General features: G+C 40.7%; 1 protein-coding gene across 1 annotated transcript in view; it reads left to right on the forward strand.

Annotated features, from left to right (window-relative positions):
- LOC124799209 (chitin synthase chs-2-like) overlaps window positions 1-25,382 on the forward strand; it is a 234,151-nt gene that overhangs the window by 163,405 nt on the left and 45,364 nt on the right. The window contains exons 17-18 of the mRNA XM_047262745.1: window positions 19,006-19,154; window positions 19,234-19,406. Coding sequence (XP_047118701.1) covers window positions 19,006-19,154; window positions 19,234-19,406 — 322 coding nt within the window. The remainder of the gene's footprint in view (window positions 1-19,005; window positions 19,155-19,233; window positions 19,407-25,382) is intronic.

Here is a 25,382-nt window from a genome sequence, read left to right on the forward strand (position 1 = left end):
CATACAAGTTCTAAGGCCTCCAATTTTTTTTCTCCGGATTGGAAAGAGATAGAAGCATGCGCATTGTTTTAAAATGAGGCCGCGTTCATTGTCAATACATCCCAGAGATGGCAGCACCGTACGGAAGATGGAATTTTACCGCCAGCGACGAGAATGAGAACTATTTTAAATACTTAAAATGGCGACGTTTTCCTTACTTGAACAGCGTGCAATCATTCGTTTTCTGAATTTGTGTGGTGTGAAACCAATTGAAATTCATCGACAGTTGAAGGAGACATGTGGTGATGGAGTTATGGATGTGTCGAATGTGCGTTCGTGGGTGCGACAGTTTAATGAAGGCAGAACATCGTGTGACAACAAACCGAAACAACCTCGGGCTCGCACAAGCCGGTCTGACGACATGATCGAGAAAGTGGAGAGAATTGTTTTGGGGGATCGCTGAATGCTTGTTGAACAGATCACCTCCAGAGTTGGCATTTCTGTGGGTTCTGCACACACAATCCTGTGTGTGTCATCCAGGTGGATGCCACGAATGCTGACGGACGACCACATGGCTGCCTGTGTGGCATGTTGCCAAGCAATGTTGACGCGCAACGACAGCATCAATGGGACTTTCTTTTCATCGGTTGTGACAATGGATGAGACGTGGATGCCATTTTTCAATCCAGAAACAAAGCGCCAGTCAGCTCAATGGAAGCACACAGATTCACCGCCACCAAAAAAATTTCGGGTAACCGCCAGTGCTGAAAAAATGATGTGTCCATGTTCTGGGACAGCAAGGGCGTAATCCTTACCCATTGCATTCCAAAGGGCACTACGGTAACAGGTGCATCCTTCGAAAATGTTTTGAAGAACAAATTCCTTCCTGCACTGCAACAAAAACGTCCGGGAAGGGCTGCGCGTGTGCTGTTTCACCAAGACAACGCACCCGCACATCGAGCTAACGTTACGCAACAGTTTCTTCGTGATAACAACTTTGAAGTGATTCCTCATGCTCCCTACTCACCTGACCTGGCTCCTAGTGACTTTTGGCTTTTTCCAACAATGAAAGACACTCTCCGTGGCCGCACATTCACCAGCTGTGCTGCTATTGCCGCAGCGATTTTCCAGTGGTCAAAACAGACTCCTAAAGAAGCCTTCGCCGCTGCCATGGAATCATGGCGTCAGTGTTGTGAAAAATGTGTACGTCTGCAGGGTGATTACGTCAAGAAGTAACGCCAGTTTCATCGATTTCGGGAGAGTAGTTAATTAGAAAAAAAATCGGAGGCCTTAGAACTTGAATGCACCTCGTAGAAAATGGTAGGAGCGCAGGCAGAGCACTCGACATGGGAGTGATACTAGCATCGCCACCCGTGTCTACATGGAAATAGAGCATGTTGACCCTGTCATAGATGTATAGTAAGCCAGCATGAACATTTCGCATTTGGATAGTTACATGACGCGCAACAAGAGCGCGCAGTGTCCCCAAACGTGGTACCAACATAGTGGGTATGCTGTGTGTGGCGCCTGGCCCAGTGATCTAAAGATGTCCATCCTGCTGGTGAAGACACACCAGAAGTTGATCGCTGTGGTGTGACAATTGTCTCGAGTGAAAACTTTCCTGGACAGCGCAGATTCTCCGTTGTCCTGAATGGCACCAGACTTTCAGCCAGGAGTCCCCTTCCGGTTGTCATCCCACAGGATTTGGTGACATTCACATGGCTGCTCCTTCTGCTCCCATATTGCTTGATCCAGGTGTTGCCCCTTGAACCTCCTTACAGGTGTGTATGATGAAGATGAGGCCGTCTGCGTAGGTGCGACATTTGAATGTGTGTCCCTGCAGAGTGATCCTAATAAATGAGGCTGCAGAGAAGTGGTTCTAGTGGGATGGCATGCTTGATCTTTGAAAAGGGACAACCCTGTTGGATTGACAGCGCAATCGATATTACAGCTGTCAACAGTCCATTTACCATCACCCTCGAAGAAGCATCACAAAGTAGGCATGTGGTTCTGAGGTTGGTGGGAAAGCTATCCGTTCCATCACCTTTGTGAGGGAGATGTTGTCACACGATTTAATCCCTGGTCAAAGTCAACAGAAATGATAGCTCCCAGCAGTCGACAGGCTGTTGTAATGTGATGACACCTCTACAATCACATACTGTTGATTGTATATTAGTATCTCCCCCCAAGAACGTCTGCACAAACGACAGGACTTGGTACAACACTTGTCTGAGATGCATCGTGAAGAGGCACATAAAAACCTCATTATCTGAGCTGAATAAAGTGACAGAACAATAGCTGTCAGGTTGCGGCGTTGGGGCGGGTGGGGCAACTGGGTGAGAAGTGGCAGCAGGTTAGGTGGTCTGACTGCCAGGTGGCACAGTCAATTGCTGTTTCATGCTGCATGTCCAACCTATGCTGGCTGGCCAATGAAATGCAAGAGTCAGGGATGGCACAGTGCTACCAACTTCAGGCGTACCCAAAAAAACTGGTGGATGTGAGCTGGTGCTGTTTGATGATGCTGTATGCCTGGTCCACCAGGTGCAGCTTTTCTTTCAGGGTGTGGTTTTTGTGAGCCAACAGATGTTGTTGGAAATCTGATGGCAATTCTACAAGCCACAACGACCCAAGTATGAGGTCAGGAAGTTCATCCATTCTGACCTGAGCTCATAAGTGGTGCCAAAGTTGAGAAGGCGTACAGTCCACAAAAGACACTTCATGATAATAGAGTGGATGGGTTCTGCAGGAGGACATGTTAAGTGCTTGATGATGTGGGTTCTTGTGGGTGTGTATTTGTGCTGGCTCAGAGACGTGACCAATAGATCGCTGACCAGGTCTGGCTCATCGTGTAGGTGGCTCATGAAACACATGAAGCCTGTGTCATCTCCCAACATGCCATGGATGTAAAGAATATTATCCACCAGCATGAACCATGTTGTAGGGTTGTCCTTTTGAAGTTGTGGAAGCTTCGGAAACCACCCGACAGGTGGCTGCTCTACCATCATTGGAAGATGGTGGGGGGGAGGGGGGGTTGGTGGCAGCTGGTACCCAGAAACTGATATGTGATCTGTCTGTAATGCAGCACGAGTAAGTGTCTGTCAACATGACACACAAGGCATAGGAGAAAACAATGTAGGCGCAGGCATCGCAGCAGATGCAAACACCCTCGCAGGTTGTTGATGTAGCAACGTAATGACATACGAGTTGGGTGGGAGTACCTGCTTGTGTGTCAGACTGGCAGGAAATGTGTTCCCTTCAAATGTTTTGGGGCATTGCACTAGGAAAAACAGGCGCGTGGTTGTAATGAAGAAGTCCGGGATCACCACTATGGGGAACAGGTCATACAATCGTCATTTTAAAACCTTAACACCACTTTGTATGTAAACAGTGTATTTATTAAGAACACTGTACAAAATAACCATCACATGCCAAGTGCCGTCATAAGACTGAACAAACCGCAATGGCGGCATGCATTTGAAAAAAGTCAATGATTTTGGTGCATCGAAGTTAGCACATTGTGTTGACACTTGCTTCTGGCAGTCGAAGACCACCACAATAACATTACATGCATCAATTCTTACAGGGGAAAGCAACTTATGATGGTGCACCCTCCCTCCCCATCCCCAGTTTCTTTTACTTTTTACTATTGCAAATAAGACACTGTAAAAGTTAGCATAAAGCAAAATATTTCATAATTACCATGGAATATCATAGAAATGAAAAAAAAATTGGAAGTCCACACAGCACATTTCATACTAATGAAAAATTTAAATAATGCCACGAAATTTCCTACAAATAATTGATCGAGTTCCTTATGCTTCATCTGATTTACAAGTACACGTACTAAAAGTACAATATGATATACTTCATGTCTTCAATAAAAAGTCATTTGATGACAGTATGAATTTTAACAAAATATGACAAAATAATGTAAAAAAATCCATTGATTATAGCCCTCCTCTCTGTCAATAAGTTGAAATGGTCTGTATGGCACACACAAGCCCTTAGTTGATTTCACTGTGTCATCAGTATTGCATTAGTTGCTTCCTCACCACTGATCTGTGGTCTCACACCTTTTCCAATGATCTAACATGTAACACAACCAGTGAAGAAAAATACTGGCATTAATATTTAATCTACATATCAGTCTGCTAGCAGATGATTAGAAGCCATAGCCAGACATTTCTTGAACAATACTGCTAGTATATACAAACACAAACACACACACACACACAACTTAATATTATACACTTACATTCAATGAATTGGATCTTCTTGACCAAACAGATGGAATGACACCACTACATTCCTTCAAGGGAACTAATACACTGATCAGCCAGAATGTTATGACCACTGACCTACTATCAATATAAATGCATCCAGGTGACAGCAACTGCACCTGGTGAGGAATGACTGTCAGTCAGAGACACGCACTGTGCATGTAGTATCAGTGAGTGTGCCGTCCGTGTGTAGAATGGGAAGGTGCACAGACTATCTTAATTTTACTGAGGGCAGATTTTGATGGCTTGGCACAACTTGTCGGGTGTTCAAGGAGTGCTGTGGTGAGTGTCTTTGACTCATGGCGAAATCAAGGTGAAACCATGTCCATACATCACGGGGTTGGGTGGCCACCCCTCATTACAGATGTCAGACATCATAGGCTGGGCAGACAGAGAACACAGGACAGGCGGCGAACTGTGGCAGAACTAAGACCGGTATTACACCATCAAATTTCTTTGTCAAATATCTTTGTCCAATATCTTTGTCAAAGATATTTGATGGTGTAATGGGGAACTTTAACAAATGTCGTCCAATATTTGATCAAATCTACAGCGAGGCCCTAGATTTGATCAAAGAAGTCGCTTGTCTTCTGTTCACCGCAATGTGATATGTTACCACATGGAGCGCTAGCATCGCTGCATTCTGTCATCTGTAGTGTTTTTATAAACATTGCTGGTAAATACAATTGGTGTTTGCTGACAACTACAAAATTAATAGAGATGTATGAAGCTGATGAGGCGCTTTACAACGTGAGGCACACTGAATACAAAAATAGATTACGAAGATTGGAGACCTGACCTGACCTAACCTAACCCTCTCCTGTAGCAAGGAATCGGAGTGTTACAACGAGCCTGTCTTCTGCAGATGTAGCAGTTCTTAAGTGAATATTGTGCTTTGTGATATGAGGATACACTTCATTGAGCACATACAGAAATGAATGCTCATCCATTCTTAAGTAATTGATGTATGACTTGACGTCCTCCACTATAAGTTCACGCAACAAGTTTTGTTGAATGCTTTTATCACGTCATTGTAAAACCCATGGCTTCACGCAGGTGTGTTTCCTTTTTTTTCCCCCACTTCTCTTCTGCATGCGCACACAGTGCAATTGAGGTACATGCAACTGCTGTGGTTAATAACAAGTTGTCATTGTCAGCCATCTTGAACTTTGATGAAAAATATGATGACAGTGTAATACCCCTTCTAGCACTACGTCCAAGATCTTTGTCAAATATATTTGACGGAATATTTGATCACATCTTTGATCAAATCTTTGACAAAGAAATTTGATAGTGTAATACCGGCCTAACATCAGACTTCAATGCTGGGAAAAGTACAAGTGTGTCTGAACACACTGTGCACCAAACACTCCTAACAATGGGCCTCCACAGTTGATGACCCATGAATGTGCCAAAGTTAACATCATGAGGTCGGCAATTATGACTGAAATAGGCACATGGCCATTGACATGGGACATTGATGCAATGGCAAAGCATTGCATGATCTGATGAATCCCAAAGCTTTCTTCATCATGCTGTGGGAGGGTGCACATACATCGTTTTCCAGGGGAGTGGCTCTGTAACATCTGTACTGCGGGATGGAGACAAGCTGGCAGTGGCTACATTATACTGTGGCGAACATTCAAGTGGGCATCCATGAGTCCAGTGGAGCTTATGCAAGGCACCGTGACACCCCAGGAGTATCTTACACTGGTTGCAGAGCGTGTACGCCTCCTCATGACAATCGTGTACCCTGATGGCAGTGGCATTTTTCAGAAAGATAATGTGCCATGTCACAAGGCACGGAGCATGATGGAGTAGTTCGAGGAACACAGTGGCGAGTTCCAGTTGATGTAATAGCACCCAAACTCACCAGATCTGAATCCGATTGAACATGTCTGGGGTGTGATTGAATGTGTGTCAGAGCTCATCGACCCAATCTCCAGAATTTTTTGGGAATTAGGTGACTTGTGTGTGGAGATGTGGTGCCATTTCCCTCCAGCAATCTACTATGGTGTCATTGCTTCAGTGCCACAGCTTCTCACTGCTGTTATCCGTGCCAAAGCTGTACATACCGGTAGATGGTCATAATGTTCTGGCTGATCAGTGTTAAGCCTAGTTTACACAACGACACTAGGTTGTAGGCAACTGTACTACCGGCCACTGTGGACGCGCGCCACGTGTTTCCACAACTCGTTGGTGAAACTAGACAGTTTCAGCATGTTCCAACTTTGGTGACACTAGCTGCATGAGTTTTGAGGTTATGTGTGTTCGTAGAGTATAGCCAAACTGAAATATGAAGTGGGAAATGGAGAATAATGTTCACTTTTGGGATATCTATGCTTCGCATAAGTGTTTGTGGGATTTCAGTGATGCCGATTACAAAAATAAGCAACATATTGCTGCCGCTGAGATCATCATGTGCTATCATAACATAGATGCTTTGACAATATCTGAGGTGCAGGACAAAATTTATTGAGTTAGCAGCACACATACAACTGAATTAAGAAAAATACAACCATGTGTAATTCTACCTGTGGCAATGCTCTCATCTACAAGATGGCCACGTTGGCCGACTCTTTTGTTAAGGAATATTTTTGACAGGGGGGAAGGCTATACCAATTCAAAAAGCTGCATTCTTTATTCAATATTCATCTATTTAAAATGCTGCTGCAGTGCTCCCCATTCACATATGTTAGAATTTTTAGATATAGCCACTGTACAGATTTATCTTCAAGAGAGTAGTTTGCAAACCATTCTCTTCTTAATGCGGCCTGCTTCGAATAATTGTTGTTGCAAATGTTAATAATTATTACTGTTAATATTAATAACAATTGGTGTTAATGAAATAGCTACATAACCAACTAAAACCATATCTTATAGCACGCCTAGTGTTCTCGATTGTAATGCACGTAATATGATATGTAATGTCAGTTATGGCAATATTGCTTCATGCATTACACTACCTTTATTCCTTATTGCATAATTAACTCTATTTAGAAAAAACTTGAACAGTTGCAGTTACATTCTAAGATAATTAAAAGAACTTCTTGGATCTTCAGTTATAAATTATTTCAGCAAGGATGCTGAGCAACCGAGCTGACGTCTTTTCTTCATCCCGTGACGAATCGAAACACGTTTCTTATTTTTTCTTATGCAGTGATTCCATGCAACAAGCTTTAAGTTCATCACAACTTGTGTGATGGGCAGGTGCCAAAACTTCCATTTCAGACATGACTCAGGGACCCACAAAGTGATGAAACTGAAGTGTATACTGGTGTTGCCACATCTACAATCATATATGAAACCACTTGTGAGCAACTCATTCCACGCAACGAGTGGCGCAACCCAATGTCGTCATGTAAAGTAGACTTAAGTGAAGCTTGCCAATGAAACCGCTTAGACCCATCACATCCCCATCCAAAATAATTTATGCACTATATCAACATTCCTCACTTTAGAAAATATAGCAAAATAAATGAGTAACTACTAATGATTTTCATGACAGGTAACAAAAATTTCTTATAATTTACTTAAAAAAATCATTGAGTCAGTTAGGCAAATACTACTCATATTTATCCTGCTTGAAATATTTTTTAAGTATACACAAATTTATAATGTGAAACATTTAAAGATATGTAGTTTATCATTTAGTGAGCAGTCCTTTCTGCTGTGCTAAACCAACACTCACCAAAATTCACCAGTTAGACACATCATAAATCAGCCCATCAGTAATTTGTCAGCTGATACAAACTTATAACTCCTAAGTTAATGAAACTGCAGTTACTGAAATTATCAATTATAATATGTCGTGGGTCATGACACATTCCTAATAAATAATATCAATTTAAGTAACTTAAATATTCTAAGGAGTCTCATTCCTTTCCATCACATTGGTACACATTTTATCCAAGTTGTCAAGATGTATTTAACTTATTGGTACATTTACATTATCATATAGGTAGAAAGTATGTGCAGAAAATTTATTATTGCAATTCATCATCTTTTCAAAGCAATATATTCTTGCAAGTTTTGCTAACTTTCACTCCAAAGAAACCCCCTTACCATTGGAAATATTTGTTAAGTGAATTGTGACAGTTTATCGTAATATTACCTGCTGTCTCTGCTGAATCCATTGCCATCAAATGTGTACTTCTTCTATCTTGTCTACATCCATTCCTGCACTGACATACACATTAATGCTTCCCCCGTTCCATCCCATTCTCCCTCTTTTTTTACTGTATCAAAGTTGTTACGTCCAGCAGTCGGCATCACCTACTTCATCCCTATATATATGGTTTCATATTTGTAATGTTTCTCAATCCAAATTCCCTCTTGGATTTCGGATATTCCTGCAAATATGTGTGTTCTTGAGGTGCCTGTATCCCTTCAAATGGATCATGGTACACAAAGCCAAAATTCCTCTTTTTCACAATCTATTTTCCTTGGCCATTTCAGTGCCTTAACCAAAGCTAGCGATGAAATTTCAAATAAAGTAGGTTTTAACCCACTATTGTGCTATCTCTTTCTTTTTCTTCATTTGGTTTTCACACTCTTCTCCTTTTCTTGAGCAATTACCTCTTGAATAACGGGAACACTGCTTCTTTAATAAGATTACTAGGTCCAACTCATGTGGAGAAAACACAATGGTTCATTGCCATATATTATCTATAATTGTGTCAAATTTGGGTACATGTATGGTCCATGAAGTATGTTTGTATGGCAGTAAGTCCTGCACAACCTATTCAGTTCCTTCATAACTCTGCCAACAGTATGGCCTCTGGATTACCCGACTGGGTACATAATCTTTTTCCAGTTTATCAATGAGAATCCTTGCATTTTCTCTCTTGATCAGATAAAGTTTGACAAATATAGAAAAATTTTCTAGGATAGCAAAAGTATTAACTACATGTTCATCTTGAAACCAACAAAGGACCAAACAAATCTACTGCTATTAGTTCTTTAGGTCTGGTGGCCAGTACCCTTTGTCTCAAATTGCATGGTAGCTGCCCTCACTTTCTTGCTGGCACTTATTGCACATGGCTTACCTCTTTCTTACTCTCCTCCACAAATTGTTAAATAGGACACTTTCTTGAAGCTTAGCAATATACTTGTGTGGGCCAAAATGTCCATAACTTTCATGCACTAGGTTAATTAATTACTCTAAAAGCTGGTCCAAAATTGTAGATCCCTGTTTCCCACTTGACTGTCCTTTCTCTTAAAAAGAACAACCTTGTGTACTTTATGACAGACTTTGATCTTTGGATAATCATTTGAGCTCCACTAATGCTTGACCAACTTATTTCTGGTCTGTGATTTGCTCACACCTAATACTCTTGCATGCCTTCCTAATCATGCCCTCATCTTTAACCTTTTCAAAGTATTGTATTTTTATCTCACTCTTGACAGCCCCCATTCACCCTGGCATCTGAGACAAAGCATCTGCTACAATATTTTACTTCTTATATATTGTATCTCTATTTCAAATTGCTGCCAATACAGCACCCATCCAATGAGCCTACTGTGTCACAATCTACAAGTTCTAAGAAACCTCAGTGCCCCATGTCAATGAGTACAATAGTTTTGTTTCCCAGTAAGTACTGCTCAAATTTACAAGGGCGGTTTGAAAAGTTCTCGGAATAGAATAGAAAAAAGTACTTACATCAGTGAAACTTTTTTTATATTTTTCAGTGTAGTCTCCCTGCAGATTAATGCACTTGGTCCAACAGTGTTCCAATACCTTGATCCCATCTCGAAAACAAGTTTCTTCCAGGCCTGCAAAATAGTTGTCAACTCCGGCTATCAGTTCTTCGTTTGAAGTAAATTGTTGTCCACCAAGAACAGTTTTCAGTTTTGGGAAGAGATGGAAGTCTGACAGTCATATCAGGTGAATCAAGTGGGTGTGGCAACAAATCGTACCTTAGTTCATGTAATTTTGCCATGGTGCTGGCACGTGTGTGAGCACGCATTGTCCTGATAGAAGATGACTTTCTTCCATGCTAAACCTGGCCTTTTTTCACATATCTTTTGTTGCAATTTGTACAGGAGGTTAGCATAGTATTCTTTAGTAATTATTTACCCAGTGGGGAGATCATCTACAAACAGAATCCTCTTCGCATCCCAGAACACTGATGCCATGACCTTTCCCACCGAAGAAATTGTCTTTGCTTTCTTTGGTGGCAGAGAATCAGGATATTTCTACTGCTTTGATTGTTGTTTTGCCTTTGGGGTACAGCAGTGGTCACAAACTGGCGCAAAAAATCTTGTTTGTTTCTCCTAAAACGGGCCAAACATTGGCCCGATATGTCCATTCTCATGCGTTTTTGATCCAGCATCAAGAGTTGCGGCACCTGTCTTGCAGATAATTTTTCCGTTTCTAATTCTTCATTTAAAATGTGATATACCCTTTCAGATGACATCTAGCAAGCATGAGCAATTTCACGTGCTTTCAATCGGCAATCCTCCATGACCATTTTGTGCACTTTTGCAATGATTTCTGGAGTAGTGATACATCTTGAACAAATTTAAATTCATTAGTCCACTTGGCAACAGTTATGTATGAAGGAGCAGTGTCCCCCAGTGTATTCTGGAAATCAGCATGAATGTCCTTTTCTTTCATACCTTTCTTTACAAAGTACCAAATCACTGCTCGAATATCAGTTTTTTCCATCTTCGCAAATCACTATGCAGGAACAACAACAGAGCCACATCACTGCCACAGCTCTCTTCCAAGAGCAGCCCAATGGATATCATGTGAACAACTTGTTGTGCTACCACTGACCTCCCATGGTGATTCCAAGAACTTTTCAAACCACCCTCATATTGTTGGAACTCCCACACCACAGCAAGGTGCTGACAATGTTGGACTGCCAAATGCAATTGTCTAATGCTATGTCTTCCCCTGTAATATGCGTAAGTTCTGAAATGCTTCCACCCCCAGCCCACATCCACATCCATCCAAACTGATACAAAATGTGATACAAAAATCTGCATAGTACAGTATTTTGCCCCAGAGTAGTTCCTCCTTCAGACTTGTAGATTAGATTAATACTAGTTCCATGGATCATGAATATGATATTTTGTAATGATGTGGAACGAGTCAAATTTTCCAATACATGACATAATTAAGTTAATTTAACAATATACTTAAGTTAATGTAACAACTTTTTTATTTTTTGTGTTTTTTTATTTTTATTCTTTTTAATATTTTTTATATTTTTTATTATTTTTTTCCCTTAATTTATATCTAAAAATTCCTCTATGGAGTAGAAGGAGTTGTCATTCAGAAATTCTTTTAATTTCTTCTTAAATACGTGTTGGGTATCTGTCAGACTTTTGATACTATTTGGTAAGTAACCAAAGACTTAAGTGGCAGTATAATTCACCCCTTTCTGTGCCAAAGTTAGATTTTATCTTGAATAGTGAAGATCATCCTTTCTCCTAGTATTGTAATTATGCACACTGCTATTACTTTTGAAGTGGGTTTGGTTGTTAATAACAAATTTCATAAGAGCGTATATATACTGAGAAGCTACTGTGAATATCCCTAGATCCTTAAATAAATGTCTGCAGGATGATCTTGGGTGGACTCCAGCTATTATTCTGATTACACACTTTTGTGCAATAAATACTTTATTCCTCAGTGATGAATTCCCGAAAAATATGATGCCATATGAAAGCAATGAGTGAAAATAGGCTTAGTAAGCTAATTTACTAAGATGTTTATCACCAAAATTTGCAATGACCCTTATTGCATAAGTAGCTGAACTCAAACGTTTCAGCAGATCATCAATGTGTTTCTTCCAATTTAATCTCTCATCAATGGACACACCTAAAAATTTGGAATATTCTACCTCAACGATATGCTTCTGATTAAGGTCTATATTTATTAATGGTGTCATACCATTCACTGTACGGAACTGTATGTACTGTGTCTTATCAAAATTCAGTGAGAGTCCATTTACAAGGAACCACTTACTAATTTTCTGAAAGACAGTATTGACAATTTCATCAGTTAATTCTTGTTTGTCAGGTGTGATTACTATACTTGTATCATCAGCAAAGAGAACTAACTTTGCCTCTTCATGATTATAGAATGGCAAGTCATTAATATATATTAAGAACAACAAAGGACACAAGACTGACCCTTCCCCAGTTCGAGGAATGTGCTGATCTTTGCATATTATGAGAACTGCTTATTTCAACTTTCTGCACTCCTCCAGTTAGGTACGAATTAAACCATTTGTGCGCTGTCCCACTCATGCCACAATACTTGAGCTTGTCTAGCAGAATTTCATGATTTACACAATCAAAAGCCTTTGAGAGATCACAAAAAATCCCAATGGGTGGTGTTCGATTATTCAGATCATTCAAAATTTGATTGGTGAAAGCATATATGGCATTTTCTGTTGAAAAACCTTTATGGAAACCAAACTGACACTTTGTTAGTACTTCATTTTTACAGATATGTGAAGCAACTCTTGAATACATTACTTTCTCAGAAATTTTGGATAAAGCTGTTAGAAGGGAGATTGGACGGTAATTGTTAACATCAGATCTATCCCCTTTTTTATACAAAGGTATAACAATAACATATTTCAGTCTATCAGGGAAAATGCCCTGTTCCAGAGAGCTATTACACAGGTGGCTGAGAATCTTACTTATCTGTTGAGAACAAGCTTTTAGTATTTTGCTGGAAATGCCATCAATTCCATGTGAGTTTTTGCTTTTAAGCAAGTTTATTATTTTCCTAATTTCAGAGGGAGAAGTGGGTGAGATTTCAATTGTATCAAATTGCATAGGTATGGCATCTTCCATTAACAGCCTAGCATCTTCTAATGAACACCTGGATCCTACTATATCCACAACATTTAGAAAATGATTATTCAAAATATTTTCAACTTCTGACTTTTTGTTCGTAAAGTTTTCATTCAATTTGATGGTAATACTGTCTTCCTGTGCTCTTGTTTGACTTGTTTCTCTTTTAATAATATTCCAAATAGTTTTAATTTTATTATCAGAGTTGCTGATTTCAGACATGATACACATACTTCTGGATTTTTTAATAACTTTTCTTAATATAACACAGTAGTTTTTATAATGTTTGATAGTCTTTGGGTCACTACTCTTTCTTGCTGTCAGATACATTTCCCTTTTCCGGTTAAACATTTCTTCACATCACTCAGTTCACGCTTCAATGACATTCCTCTTTAGCAGCTGCATTAGACTCGGATCATTGAACAAGTAGCTCCAAACATAATAAAAGATATGGTTACAAGAAATCCACATTTTATTATGTCACAGTGTTATAGTGTAAACATGAGTAGCAAAATACAGAATAGTGACAAGTACAGCACTGGTGCGGAACTGTTTGGTGACAGGTAAAGACATGCACAGATTGTTTGGTGACATGTACAGACTGCTAGCTGGTGTTGGTACACAGAAATATGTAGAGCATTTGCCTGCCAGGGGTCATTGGCTGCAGGTGATTGAGGCACTGGAGCATGATTGGTGACCTTTGGTGGGGGCCTGGAGCAGCCAAATAGTGTGCTACTCAAACTGTGTGGTACACCTATATTGGAGCAGGAAGCACATCTGACGATGTGGGATGGACTTATTTGGTGCAGGAGGCACCTGCATCAATCTGGGATGCACCTGCATTAGCGTGCAGACACCTACAACAAGGTAGGAGGTGCCCGCATCTGTACAGAAGGTGCCCGAAGGCACCAGCGCCAGTGCATGAGGTGCCCGTGTCAGTGCAGGAGGTCTTCACATCAGTGTACAAGCCACCCGAATTGGTGCAGGAGGCACCTGGAGGCAACCGCATTAGTGCAGAAGGCACCTGTGGGCACACTGAGGAAGCCTGGCATTCCTTCCCACAAGAGAAAGGCAGCGCAGGCCAAATTGTGTCATCCACATGGCATGGTCCACTGGTGGGAGGGTTGGGAAGGCACAGCCTGGGCGATGTGTTGCCCAGAGTGAACTTTGATGCCATTGGATGCCATGGCACGAGCAAAAATCTTGAAAAGAGTGTACCAACAATTGAGGACTATTGTCTGAAATCACTAAATTAGATAGGCCTTCTACAGAAAAAATGGTTAACAGTGCCATGACAGTTCTGTCTGCTATGACAGATAGGCAACAAACAACATGAGGAAAAACAGTAAAGTTATCAGCAACCAGCAACCAAAACATGACTAAAAAAGATTCAGCAAAATTTGCTTGAATTCTTTCCCAAGGTAGCATGGGTACTGACCAAGGGGAAAGAAACAAAAGGTGTGTGGTGCCACATGTTTATTTGAACACTTGCAGCAGGCCGAAAACCAGTATTCCACCTCACAATTAATGTTTTTGTGCTGGGTCTGTAGTAGCTGGGGGATGTCATTTTGGAATTGGTGATTGGTAAACTATCGATAGTCTGCTGTGCTTCTGGGCAAGTGGAAACATGATTATTCCTGAGGAAACAATGGATCAGGCCCCATGGGCAGCCAGAACAATGCATCTGTATTTGGGTGCCACAACATAGGTCAAAAAGACAAAGGGTGTGTTACAATAGCAGAAAATTCAAAAGCAATGATAGCATCAAACTCAAACAATGTCTCAATATGAGGATAATTAATGACCTAATAAGTATGAGGACAGACTACAGATTTGGAAGCTTTGGCAGCAGCAAATTGACCAAGAACAAGAATATGTTATTTATTGTAGCGTACCAGATGGTATTTGACAGGGGCCAATGGTGGAGTGCCCTGCCATGCCTGCATTTGAGAGCTGAGGAGTAAAACAGCTGCTCCATTGTCCACATGCAGCTCTCTCATGTTCCACAAAGCAGGAGGGGCCAGATGAAAGTGCTACATGGTGCCCTTGTTGTTGTTGCCAATGGGGGTCATCTGTTGTGGCTAGGATTCCTAGTGTGACCTGTTGGAACTTCCTCTTTGCTTGATTAGACTATTGCTATGCACTGATGTCGTCCACTAACAATGAAAACCAACACTGCTTTCAATTGCTTTCAGTTTGTGAGTGCTGCAGATTCTTCTATAGCCTTCAGCTTCTCAGGATCTGGTGCTATCCATTAAAAGGTATGACCCCTGGCAGATTCTTCTATAGCCTTCAGCTTCTCAGGATCTGGTGCTGTCCATTAATAACATGTCCCAAAAAGTTTACTTCTGTCTTGGCAAATTCTGATTTTGCTATCTTTACACTTCCCCATGTCCAAAGCTGTCTGTACATTGTTCAATAAATTACAATGCTTTTTTCAATTTGGGTTCATAATCAAAATATCATTGACAAAAGCATTATTTCTGCCCTACCCAACATCTCATCCATTGTAATCTGAAGAGGCCACCCAGAATTGTCAACATATTCCTTCCTGGGGGAAAGCAGTGTACTTTATTAACTCTTGTACAAGCTTTGTATTCCAGTACCCACAAGTAGTGTCTAATGATGTTAAGAACTTGGTCCTGTAGATCTTTTGTAACATTTCCTCCGTGTTGTCTGGTCTGTAATTCTGCCATACTACAATTTCTTTCAAACGGTGTGCGTCAATGACTATTTGCACATTCCCATCCTTTTTTCTCACAACTTGCAAAGATTTGCTATACATGTTCAGGCACCATTCAGTGATCTCCCTCAGTCTGTCATTCTTCGGATTTCTTTATGTACCACCTACTGTTTCTAAATAGATTTGGAATACAGCTTTATAAGAAAAAAGAATATGCTCTTTCACATTTTAAATTTCATTCAGACCCATTCACCAGTCCTGGTCTACCTAAAAAAGCCATTTCGTATCTACACAGAATCTGTCTTATGTTTTCACACAGTTTGTCAGTTATTGTACACCTTTCACTGGTCACTGCCATTGCTCCAGGTCATATTCATGCAGCATCTTTATGACACCCCATTTCCAAATAGATACACCTTAAAAGGTAATTCCACCTATTTTATCTACACTTCAACTAATGGAACCTCCTGAACATTCCCACCTAAATCATAGCAAAACACCCCTTTCATAAAGTCATTCTTCTGTTTCAGTTTGTTGAGCAGTTCTACAGCAAAATTTGGAAATTTGTGGTAAGGTCTTATGGGACCAAACTCCAGAGGTCATCTGTCCTTATCTACAGCTGAACACAGTTCTACTGTTAACCCAGGAATTACTAGGAACTGAAATTCTGTTCCTTGTCCCAGTACTGAAATGGGCATTACAACTTCTCACTTAATTACATTAATCAATTGCCTGTCACTCTAACAGTCTTCAGCCCCGTTACTAGCATGGTTACCACTTCTGTCTGTTTAGCCATTGACTCATACTATACCTGTGGTATCCAGCACACCCCATTTCCACTATCTAGTAAAGCATTCATGGGAACACCACCTATTTCAGCTTGAATGACTAGTTGGTTCTTTTTTGATTCATCTTCCAAGGACTTCTCTTCATCTAATAACTCGGTGCTATTCTGCTGTCTCTTACTGTAGTTGCTTACCTCTGTCTTATTTTCTCCTCCAATTTTACATATAATCTGCAGATGTCCAAATCTGCCCAATAGATTCACACTGCAACATTATCATAATTCTTCTGCCACTACTGCTTTATCCATGACTGAATCATGACAAGCATATTCAGGTTTACTAACTAACAGTTTGTCATCATCAAAAACATATTCCTACATAATATTTTACTCTTTCTCTTCACCCTCACCTCCCATTCTATCTTCCCTTTCAGACATCCTCTCCTCTTCCTTCTCGTACTCTTGTCTCAAATATTCTTCCACTCTATCCTCATTGGACCACAATTTAGCAAATTAATGTCTTTGCATCTGTTGTTTTGCTTTACATTACTAAAGCAATCTTGAACCCCCTGCTGGTACACACTCTCCATGCTGTGTTCAGCAAACTGTTCTATTTCATCCACCTGTCTCTCCAGAGATACAGATTCCATCTTTGGTCCTGAAGAAAGTATCTTTCCCTTAATCTAAAACTACATCTTGGCTATCAGGTTATACCTATTTTCCGATTACCCTGACACTTCCTCCATTTTTGCAACTAAAAGGACTCTCTGCTTTATCTCTACTTCCTATTCAGTATCCTACTCCCCATAGGGTACTTCTTCCAATTACCATTTCCTTGTGGGTCTCGCTCCACTCTTGCACAGCAGGAGTTAATGTCTATTTCCTGGTCCTGCTCTTTCAAGGTTTCTCACTTCTGTCTGGGATGCAACAATCCAGACCATATTATTTATCCATCACCTGCCAGGTCTCTTATACTACCTGTTTGTTGTTGTTGTTGTTGTGGTCTTCAGTCCTGAGACTGGTTTGATGCAGCTCTCCATGCTACTCTATCCTGTGCAAGCTTCTTCATCTCCCAGTACCTACTGCAGCCTACATCCTTCTGAATCTGTTTAGTGTATTCATCTCTTGGTCTCCCTCTACGATTTTTACCCTCCACACTGCCCTCCAATACTAAATTGGTGATCCCTCGATGCCTTAGAACATGTCCTACCTACCGATCCCTTCTTCTAGTCAAGTAGTGCCACAAATTTCTCTTCTCTCCAATCGTATTCAATACCTCCTCATTAGTTATATGATCTACCCATCTAATCTTCAGCATTCTTCTGTAGCACCACATTTCGGAAGCCTCTGTTCTCTTCTTGTCCAAACTAGTTATAGTTCATGTTTCACTTCCATACATGGCTACGCTCCATACAAATAATTTCAGAAACGACTTCCTGACACTTAAATCTATACTCGATGTTAACAAATTTCTCTTCTTCAGAAATGCTTTCCTTGCCATTGCCAGTCTACATTTTATATCCTCTCTACTTCGACCATCATCAGTTATTTTGCTCCCAAAATAGCAAAACTTCTTTACTACTTTAAGTGTCTCATTTCCTAATCTAATAACCTGAGCATCACCCGACTTAATTCGACCACATTCCATTATCCTCGTTTTGCTTTTGTTGATGTTCATCTTATATCCTCCTTTCATGACACTGTCTATTCCGTTCAACTGCTCTTCCAAGTCCTTTGCTGTCTCTGACAGAATTACAATGTCATCGGCGAACCTCAAAGTTTTTATTTCTTCTCTATGGATTTTAATACCTACTCCGAATTTTTCTTTTGTTTCCTTCAGTGCTTGCTCAATATACAGATTTAATAACATTGGGGATAGGCTACAACCCTGTCTCACTCCCTTCCCAACCACTGCTTCCCTTGCTTTGCCTTTCCTTGATCTATTTTCTAAGATAAGTCGTAGGGTCAGTATTGCCTCACGTGTTCCAACATTTCTGCGGAATCCAAACTGATCTTCGCCGAGGTCGGCTTCTACCAGTTTTTCCATTTGTCTGTAAAGAATTTGCGTTAGTATTTTGCATCCGTGACTTATTAAACTGATAGTTTGGAATTTTCACATCTGTCAGCACCTGCTTTCTATGGGATTGGAATTATTATACTCTTCTTGAAGTCTGAGGGTATTTCACCTGTCTCATGCATCTTGCTCACCAGATGGTAGAGTTTTGTCAGGACTGGCTCTCCCAAGGCTGTCAGTAGTTCTAATGGAATGTTGTCTACTCCCGGGGCCTTGTTTTGACTCAGGTCTTTCAGTGCTCTATCAAACTCTTCACACAGTATCGTATCTCCCATTTCATCTTCATCTACCTCCTCTTCCATTTCCATGTTAAGAACAATGACTTCAAGTGTATGTAGTTCTTGGTGCTTCTAAATTTTGTTTATCTTTGTATTTTTTATTTATTTAGGATCCTTGACCCTAGCTCCCATCTTAATGGAAGACTAAGAGTGCGCCAAAATATGCGAGAAAATCCACTGATGCCACATCCAGAACTCCCAGAATTTGATCAAGAAAGTAAGAAAAACTCTGATGATGATAATGAGAGTGTGACATCAGGCAAGTACATGTGCAGAGTAAGATAATATTCCTAACTCTTATGGTTTTGACAGACTAGATTAATTTGAATATTTTTCAGAACCCAAAGAAGATCGTATTGATGATGTAAATCCATTTTGGATAGAGGATCGAAAACTGAAGAAAGGTGAAATTGATTATCTCTCAAAAACTGAGAAGGTATTCTGGACGGATTTAATAGCAGCTTATTTGTATCCTCTTTTTGAAGACCGTGAGGAAAACAAAGAAGAAAAAGTAAGTTTAGAACATACTAATTATCATGAACTGACATTCAAAAAGAGCTCAGTCTTCATCTGTAAACCTTTAAGTACACTTCAGTCCCTGGGACTTATAATGGCATGAAAATCAGAACCTGACCATAGAAGCTGAATTCATGAACTTGCACTCTTCTTCAGAGCATATAAAAGATATTTACATACAATGCTACATTGTCCTGATACTGTTGTCAAATGGAAGATAGATATTGTCTTAGGAGTGAGTGAAGTAAATAATGAAAAAACCCTCCCACACTTCTACGTAACTCATCTGTTTTGCTTCACTCATGATAGTAAGAAAATCACTCAAGTTAAACCACAGTTCTGGGCTAATACAGTTTGTGTGTATGTGTGTTTGTTTGTTTTGCTAAAGAAGAACACTCATTTATAAGTTCAGTTAACTGTGTTCCAGTCACTGTTTGTGTAGTAAGCTACTGTTCACTGTTTCCACAATATGATACCTAGCAGAATAATCTGAACTGATGCATCGACATTGAATTTGAATTAATATGGCATAGTTAATATTATGCATTACATAAAATAAAGGGAAGGAAAGCACTCCTTTATAGTGGGGTGATGTGTGGAGTACAGAAACAAGTAACATAAAACAGTATCCACAAGCTAGGCTTCATGCATTGGTACTTTTCCTAGCAACAACACACAACTACACAGACACCCAAATGCAGTCTCCCATAGCCCAGCAAGACTATTTATTGATACTTGATTATTGAAAGCAGTTATCTGAACTGATGGGCATGGGCTGGTGGTAGGGGAGGATGCAAGGAGGGATTGGTGACAAATGAGCAGGTGTTTGGAAAGATGACTTTGCGGCCACACTACAAGATGAAAAGAGTAGAGGTTACAACTAAGAAAGATGTAGGGAGAGGAAGAGGGAAGGAAGGGGAGGGCAGGAAAGAAGAGAAAGGTGAAAGTGAAGATGAAGAAGGAGAAAGAGAGGGAGAAATATGGGAGAGGCGTTGAAAAGGGGGAGGTGGCAGAGAGGAAAGGTATTGGGAGAAGATTGTGCAAGATCTGCATGGGATTGAAAGGAGTGGTGGTGTGTACAGAAGAGAGTAGGGAAAAGGCAAAGTGACACAGTAGGAACAAGTTAGCAGAACTTTAAATCGGGAGGATTGCAATAGTGGAGGATGTGTTGGAGAGACAATTTCCACCTGTGTGGCCCAGAGAAACATGTGCTGGAGGGGAGTATCCAAATGGCCTGTTTAATGAAGCAGCCGCTGAAGTAATTTTTGTTATGGTATGTAGCATGGTCACAAACTGGATGGTCAAGTTTGCCATTTTCCACAGTTTGGCAGTGGCTCTTCATGCAAGTAGATGGATGGTTACTTGTCATGCCCACAGTAATTGCAGTGTAGCTTATATACAATGAGGTGACAAATGTCATGGGATAGCGGTATGCACATATGCAGATGGTGGTAGTATTGCATACACAAGATGTTTATTTTTTATTTATTTATTTATTATCATCCCAATGATCACATTTGTGATATAGGATTTGTCAGGGTACATTTTAACAACTATATAATATCTTTATAAAATTTGTATCTGTGCTGAATTCATATTAATTTATCTTATGTTTAATACAATATACAACTAATAAGTGTTTTTATAACATAATTTATTATGCACTGATGTAATTTCATTTGTCACATTAACTTAAACATATATTTTATACAGTTGCGCAGAGATATTTGCTTATGGTGTAATAGCATTTGTCAAGCATGTGGTTCTTTAGAACAGTTTTAAATTTATCCTCATTTTCCAGCTCTTTGATATGTTTTGGTAGTGCATTAAAAAGTTTGATGCCTTGATTACATACATGTTTCTGGCTTCGGGTCCTTGTTACAGCTTGTATGTGGAGATCTTTACATTGCCGTGCATCGTAATTATGGAAGTCTGTATTGGCTTTCATTTTGTCCTGATTTCTTTTGATCACCAACAGACATTTCAGAATGTATAATAATGGAATTGTTAAAATTTTCAATGCTTTAAAAAGGGGCCTACAATGTGTTTGAGGTGGGCTGTGGGTCATTATCCGAATAGCACGTTTTTGTAATTTGAAAATCTCATTTAGACGACAATTTGTTTTTCCCCAGAATACTATCCCATAGGATGCAATGGACTGAAAATAGCCAAAATATACTAATCTGGTACAGTCATTACTACAAACTCTTGAAATTATTCTAAGCACAAAACATGCTGAATTTAGTTTTAGTGCTAAGTTCAACACATGGTCCTTCCAATTAATATTCTCATCAATGTGCATACCCAGGAATTTTGCACACTGTACTCTTTCAAGTTGTTTGCCCTCCATGGTGGGACAGTGCATTGGCAGAGCTGTCATACAACTCAGGCAAGTCATATGAAAAGGTTTGTAATGTGATTATGGCTGTAGAGTAGGAATTAATGGACTTGAATGCAGCATGAGCGGTAGTTGAGATGCATAGGACATTCCATTTCAGAATTCAATATTCTGAGATCCACAGTGTGAAGAGTATGCCAAGAATACCAAATTTCAGGCATTACCTCTCACCACAGACAACGTAGTGGCCAACAGCCTTCACTTAATGATCAGTAGCAGCAGTGTTTGTGTAGAGTTGTCAGTGCTAACAGACAAGCAACACTGTTTAAAATAACCACAGAAATCAGTGTAAGATGCATGACAAATGTATCTGTTAGGACAGTGTGTCAAAATATGGCATTAATGGGCTGTGGTACCAGATGACCAAAGCAAGTGCCTTTTATAAAAGCACAACATCATCTGCATCGCCTCTCCTCGGATTATGACCATATCGGTTGGACCCCTAGACGAGTGGGAAATGGTGGCCTGGTCAAATGAGTCCCAATTTCAGTTGGTAAGAACTGATAGTAGGGTTAGATTGTGGTGCAGACCCCACAAAGCCATGGACCCAGATTGTCAACAAGGCACCGTGAAAGCTGGTAGGGGCTCCATCATGGCATGGGCTATGTTTACATGGTGTTTACATGGAATGGACTGGGTCCTCTGGCCCAGTTGAACTGATCACTGATTGTAAAGGGATATGTTTGTGTACTTGGAGACCATTTGTAGCCATTCATGGACTTCATGTTCCCAAACATTGATAAATTTTTATGAATGACAGTGTGTCATGTAACCAGACCATGATTGGTTTGAAGAACATTCTGAACAATTTGAGTAAATGACTTGGCCACCCAGGTTGCCCAACATTAATCCCATCAAACATCTATGGGACATAATTGAGAGGTCAGTTCATGTACAAAATCCTGCACTGCCAACACTTTCACAGTTATGGACAGCCAGAGAGGCAGCATGGTTGAATATTTCTGCAGGGGACTTCCAACAAATATCTGAGTCCATGCCACATCAAATTGGTGCACTACACCAGGCAAAAGGAGGTCACGCACAATGTTAAGAGGTATCCTGGGACTTTTGTCACCTCATTGTATAACATAGTTGCTTACACACATGGTCTCGCCTTTTATTTGATAGGAAATTCCTGTGACTGGACTGCAGTAGGAGGTCATGAGTGGGTGTATATGACAGATCTTACACCTGAGCTGACTACAAGGGAATGACCCAAGGGGTGCACAATTAGGAGTAGGTCTGAATAGGGTTGGTCAAGGATATTCTTTAGGCTGGGTGGGCAGTGGAACACTACTTTGGGGAACATGGATTAGATTTTGGATAGGATATTCCTCATCTTGGGACACAACAAGAGGTAGTCAAAGCCCTGGTAGAGGATGTGTTCGAGTTTATCAAGGCCAGGGTAGTACTAGATGATCAGAGGAATGCTGTGCAATTATTAGTTAACAGATTTACTTCTGTCAGAGGAGTAGATGACATGTGAGCCTTGTTTCCAGATGAGCTGAATAGGATAATGTCTCTCAATAAAGGTTCTGGTAAGGTTATCAGTATATTTTGACAACTCCTCCTTTCCGCTGCAGAAGTGGTATTTACACATGGTGAGGAAGACACTTTTGAGGGGAAATGGGTAACAGTCGTCAATGTGGAGGTACTGTTGATGGTTTGTGCACAAGATATGGACAGACATACTTATGGAACCATCTGAGAGCTGGAGATCAACATCGAGGAAGTAGTTGAGAAGGACCAGATGGAACGAATTTGGGAGTAGGTGCAGAGGCTATGAAGGAAAGAGCAGAGATTGTTCTTGCCATGAGTATTGACCATGAAAATGTCATCAATGAATCTGTACCAGACAAGAGATTTTAAGTGTTGAGTGGAATAGGAAGGATTCCTCAAAATGGCCCATAAATAAGCTAGCATAGGATGGACGCATGTGAGTACCCATGGCAGTACATCATTTGTTTATGGATTTGGCCTTCAAAAGTGAAGTAATGTGGATCAGGATGTGGTAGGCTAGAAGATTAGTAAACAGATGTTAAGTTTGGTGTTAGGATGGCTCATCCATAAACAAGTCATGTGCCATCTGCTCCTCGAACACCAGTAAATATGTTGACCAACCAGCAGCACTCCTCTGATCACCCAGTGTCTTCCTGACCACAAAAAACTCAACTATGTCTTCCACAAGGGCTTTGCCTACCTCTTGCCATGCCCTGAGATGAGGAATACCCTACCCAAAATCCTTCCCATGTTCCCTGAAGTAGTGTTCTGCTCCCCCCCCCCTCGCCCCCCCCCCCCACTCCCAATCTAAAGAATATCCTCGACCGTCCCTATTCCAACCCTACTCCTGATCCTGCACCTAATTCCCTTATGGTCAGCACAGGCACAAGATCTGTCACATATATCTCATACACCCACCCATCGTCTCCTACTGCAGTCCAGTCAAAGGCATTTCCTACCCAATAAAAGGCAGGGCCATGTGTGAAAGTGGCCACACTATACACTGAGGTGAAAAGTCACAGGGTACCTCCTAATATCATGTCTGACCTCCTTTTGCATGGTGTAGCGCAGCAGCTTGATGTGGCATAGACTAAACAAGTCACTGGAAGTCCCCCTGCAGAAATACTGAACCATGCTGTGTCTATAGCATGAGAGTTGTTGTTGCGTAAGGACATAGCATCCACAGTGACTGACATGGAGTTTAGTGTTAATGGGACAGGAACTGTGGAGAGACGGTGAAGGAAGTCAGTGGTGTCATGAATGTATGATGGGAGGTTGCAGAGGTGTTGATCAACAAAGGCAGAGGTTCATTCTGTGGGAGCATTATTCACAGCCATAATGGGACAACCAGTAGAGACCTGCAGGGCACTTGTTTTAAAGAAAGTTCTGTGCAGGGTTTTGGTTGGATGTTGTCAGTGGGGTGTGGGGTAAAGAAATGTTTCCACTGGAGAGAAAAGGTAAAGGGAAGGAGGTTCTTTACAAGTCCACCATGGTTGAACCTAGGTTTTAGGATAAATGTGAGTCCTTCAGGAAGTACTGAGATTTCTTCATGGGTCAGAGCGTTGGCAGAAAGGTTGACAACATTGTTACAGGTGGTGTTCAGGAGCAGTGTGTGTTGTGGAAGGTGACTTATTCTGAGTTCCACATCCCAAGAAGTTTTTCCACAATTCTCAGTCCTCAGATGGCTCCATAAGTACTCGTACATATGCTCATATCAGCCACACCAACTGCCAACAGTACTTCCATTTTGACAGCTGTCACCCATTCAATGTCTCTTCATCACAGCCTTGCCATCCATGGATATCGCATCTGCAGTGGAAAACTGGAATTGTTAACATATACCGATAGCCTTAAGAAAACATTTATTGACATACAGTGTCCTATCCAGCGTATCCATAAATGAATCTCATTTGTTATTAGCTCCTCTATAACACCAGTAGACCTGTTAACCAGCCACAGAACTGATCATCCATATCACCCCGGCCTTGAAAGGCATCCATTTCAAACCCACCTCTCATTGTGCCCAGAGATGAGAAATGTTTCCAAAAATCCTACTCATGTTCTCCAAAGTAG

This window comes from Schistocerca piceifrons, chromosome 5 (assembly GCF_021461385.2).
Source record: "Schistocerca piceifrons isolate TAMUIC-IGC-003096 chromosome 5, iqSchPice1.1, whole genome shotgun sequence".
Classification (NCBI taxonomy): domain Eukaryota; kingdom Metazoa; phylum Arthropoda; class Insecta; order Orthoptera; family Acrididae; genus Schistocerca; species Schistocerca piceifrons.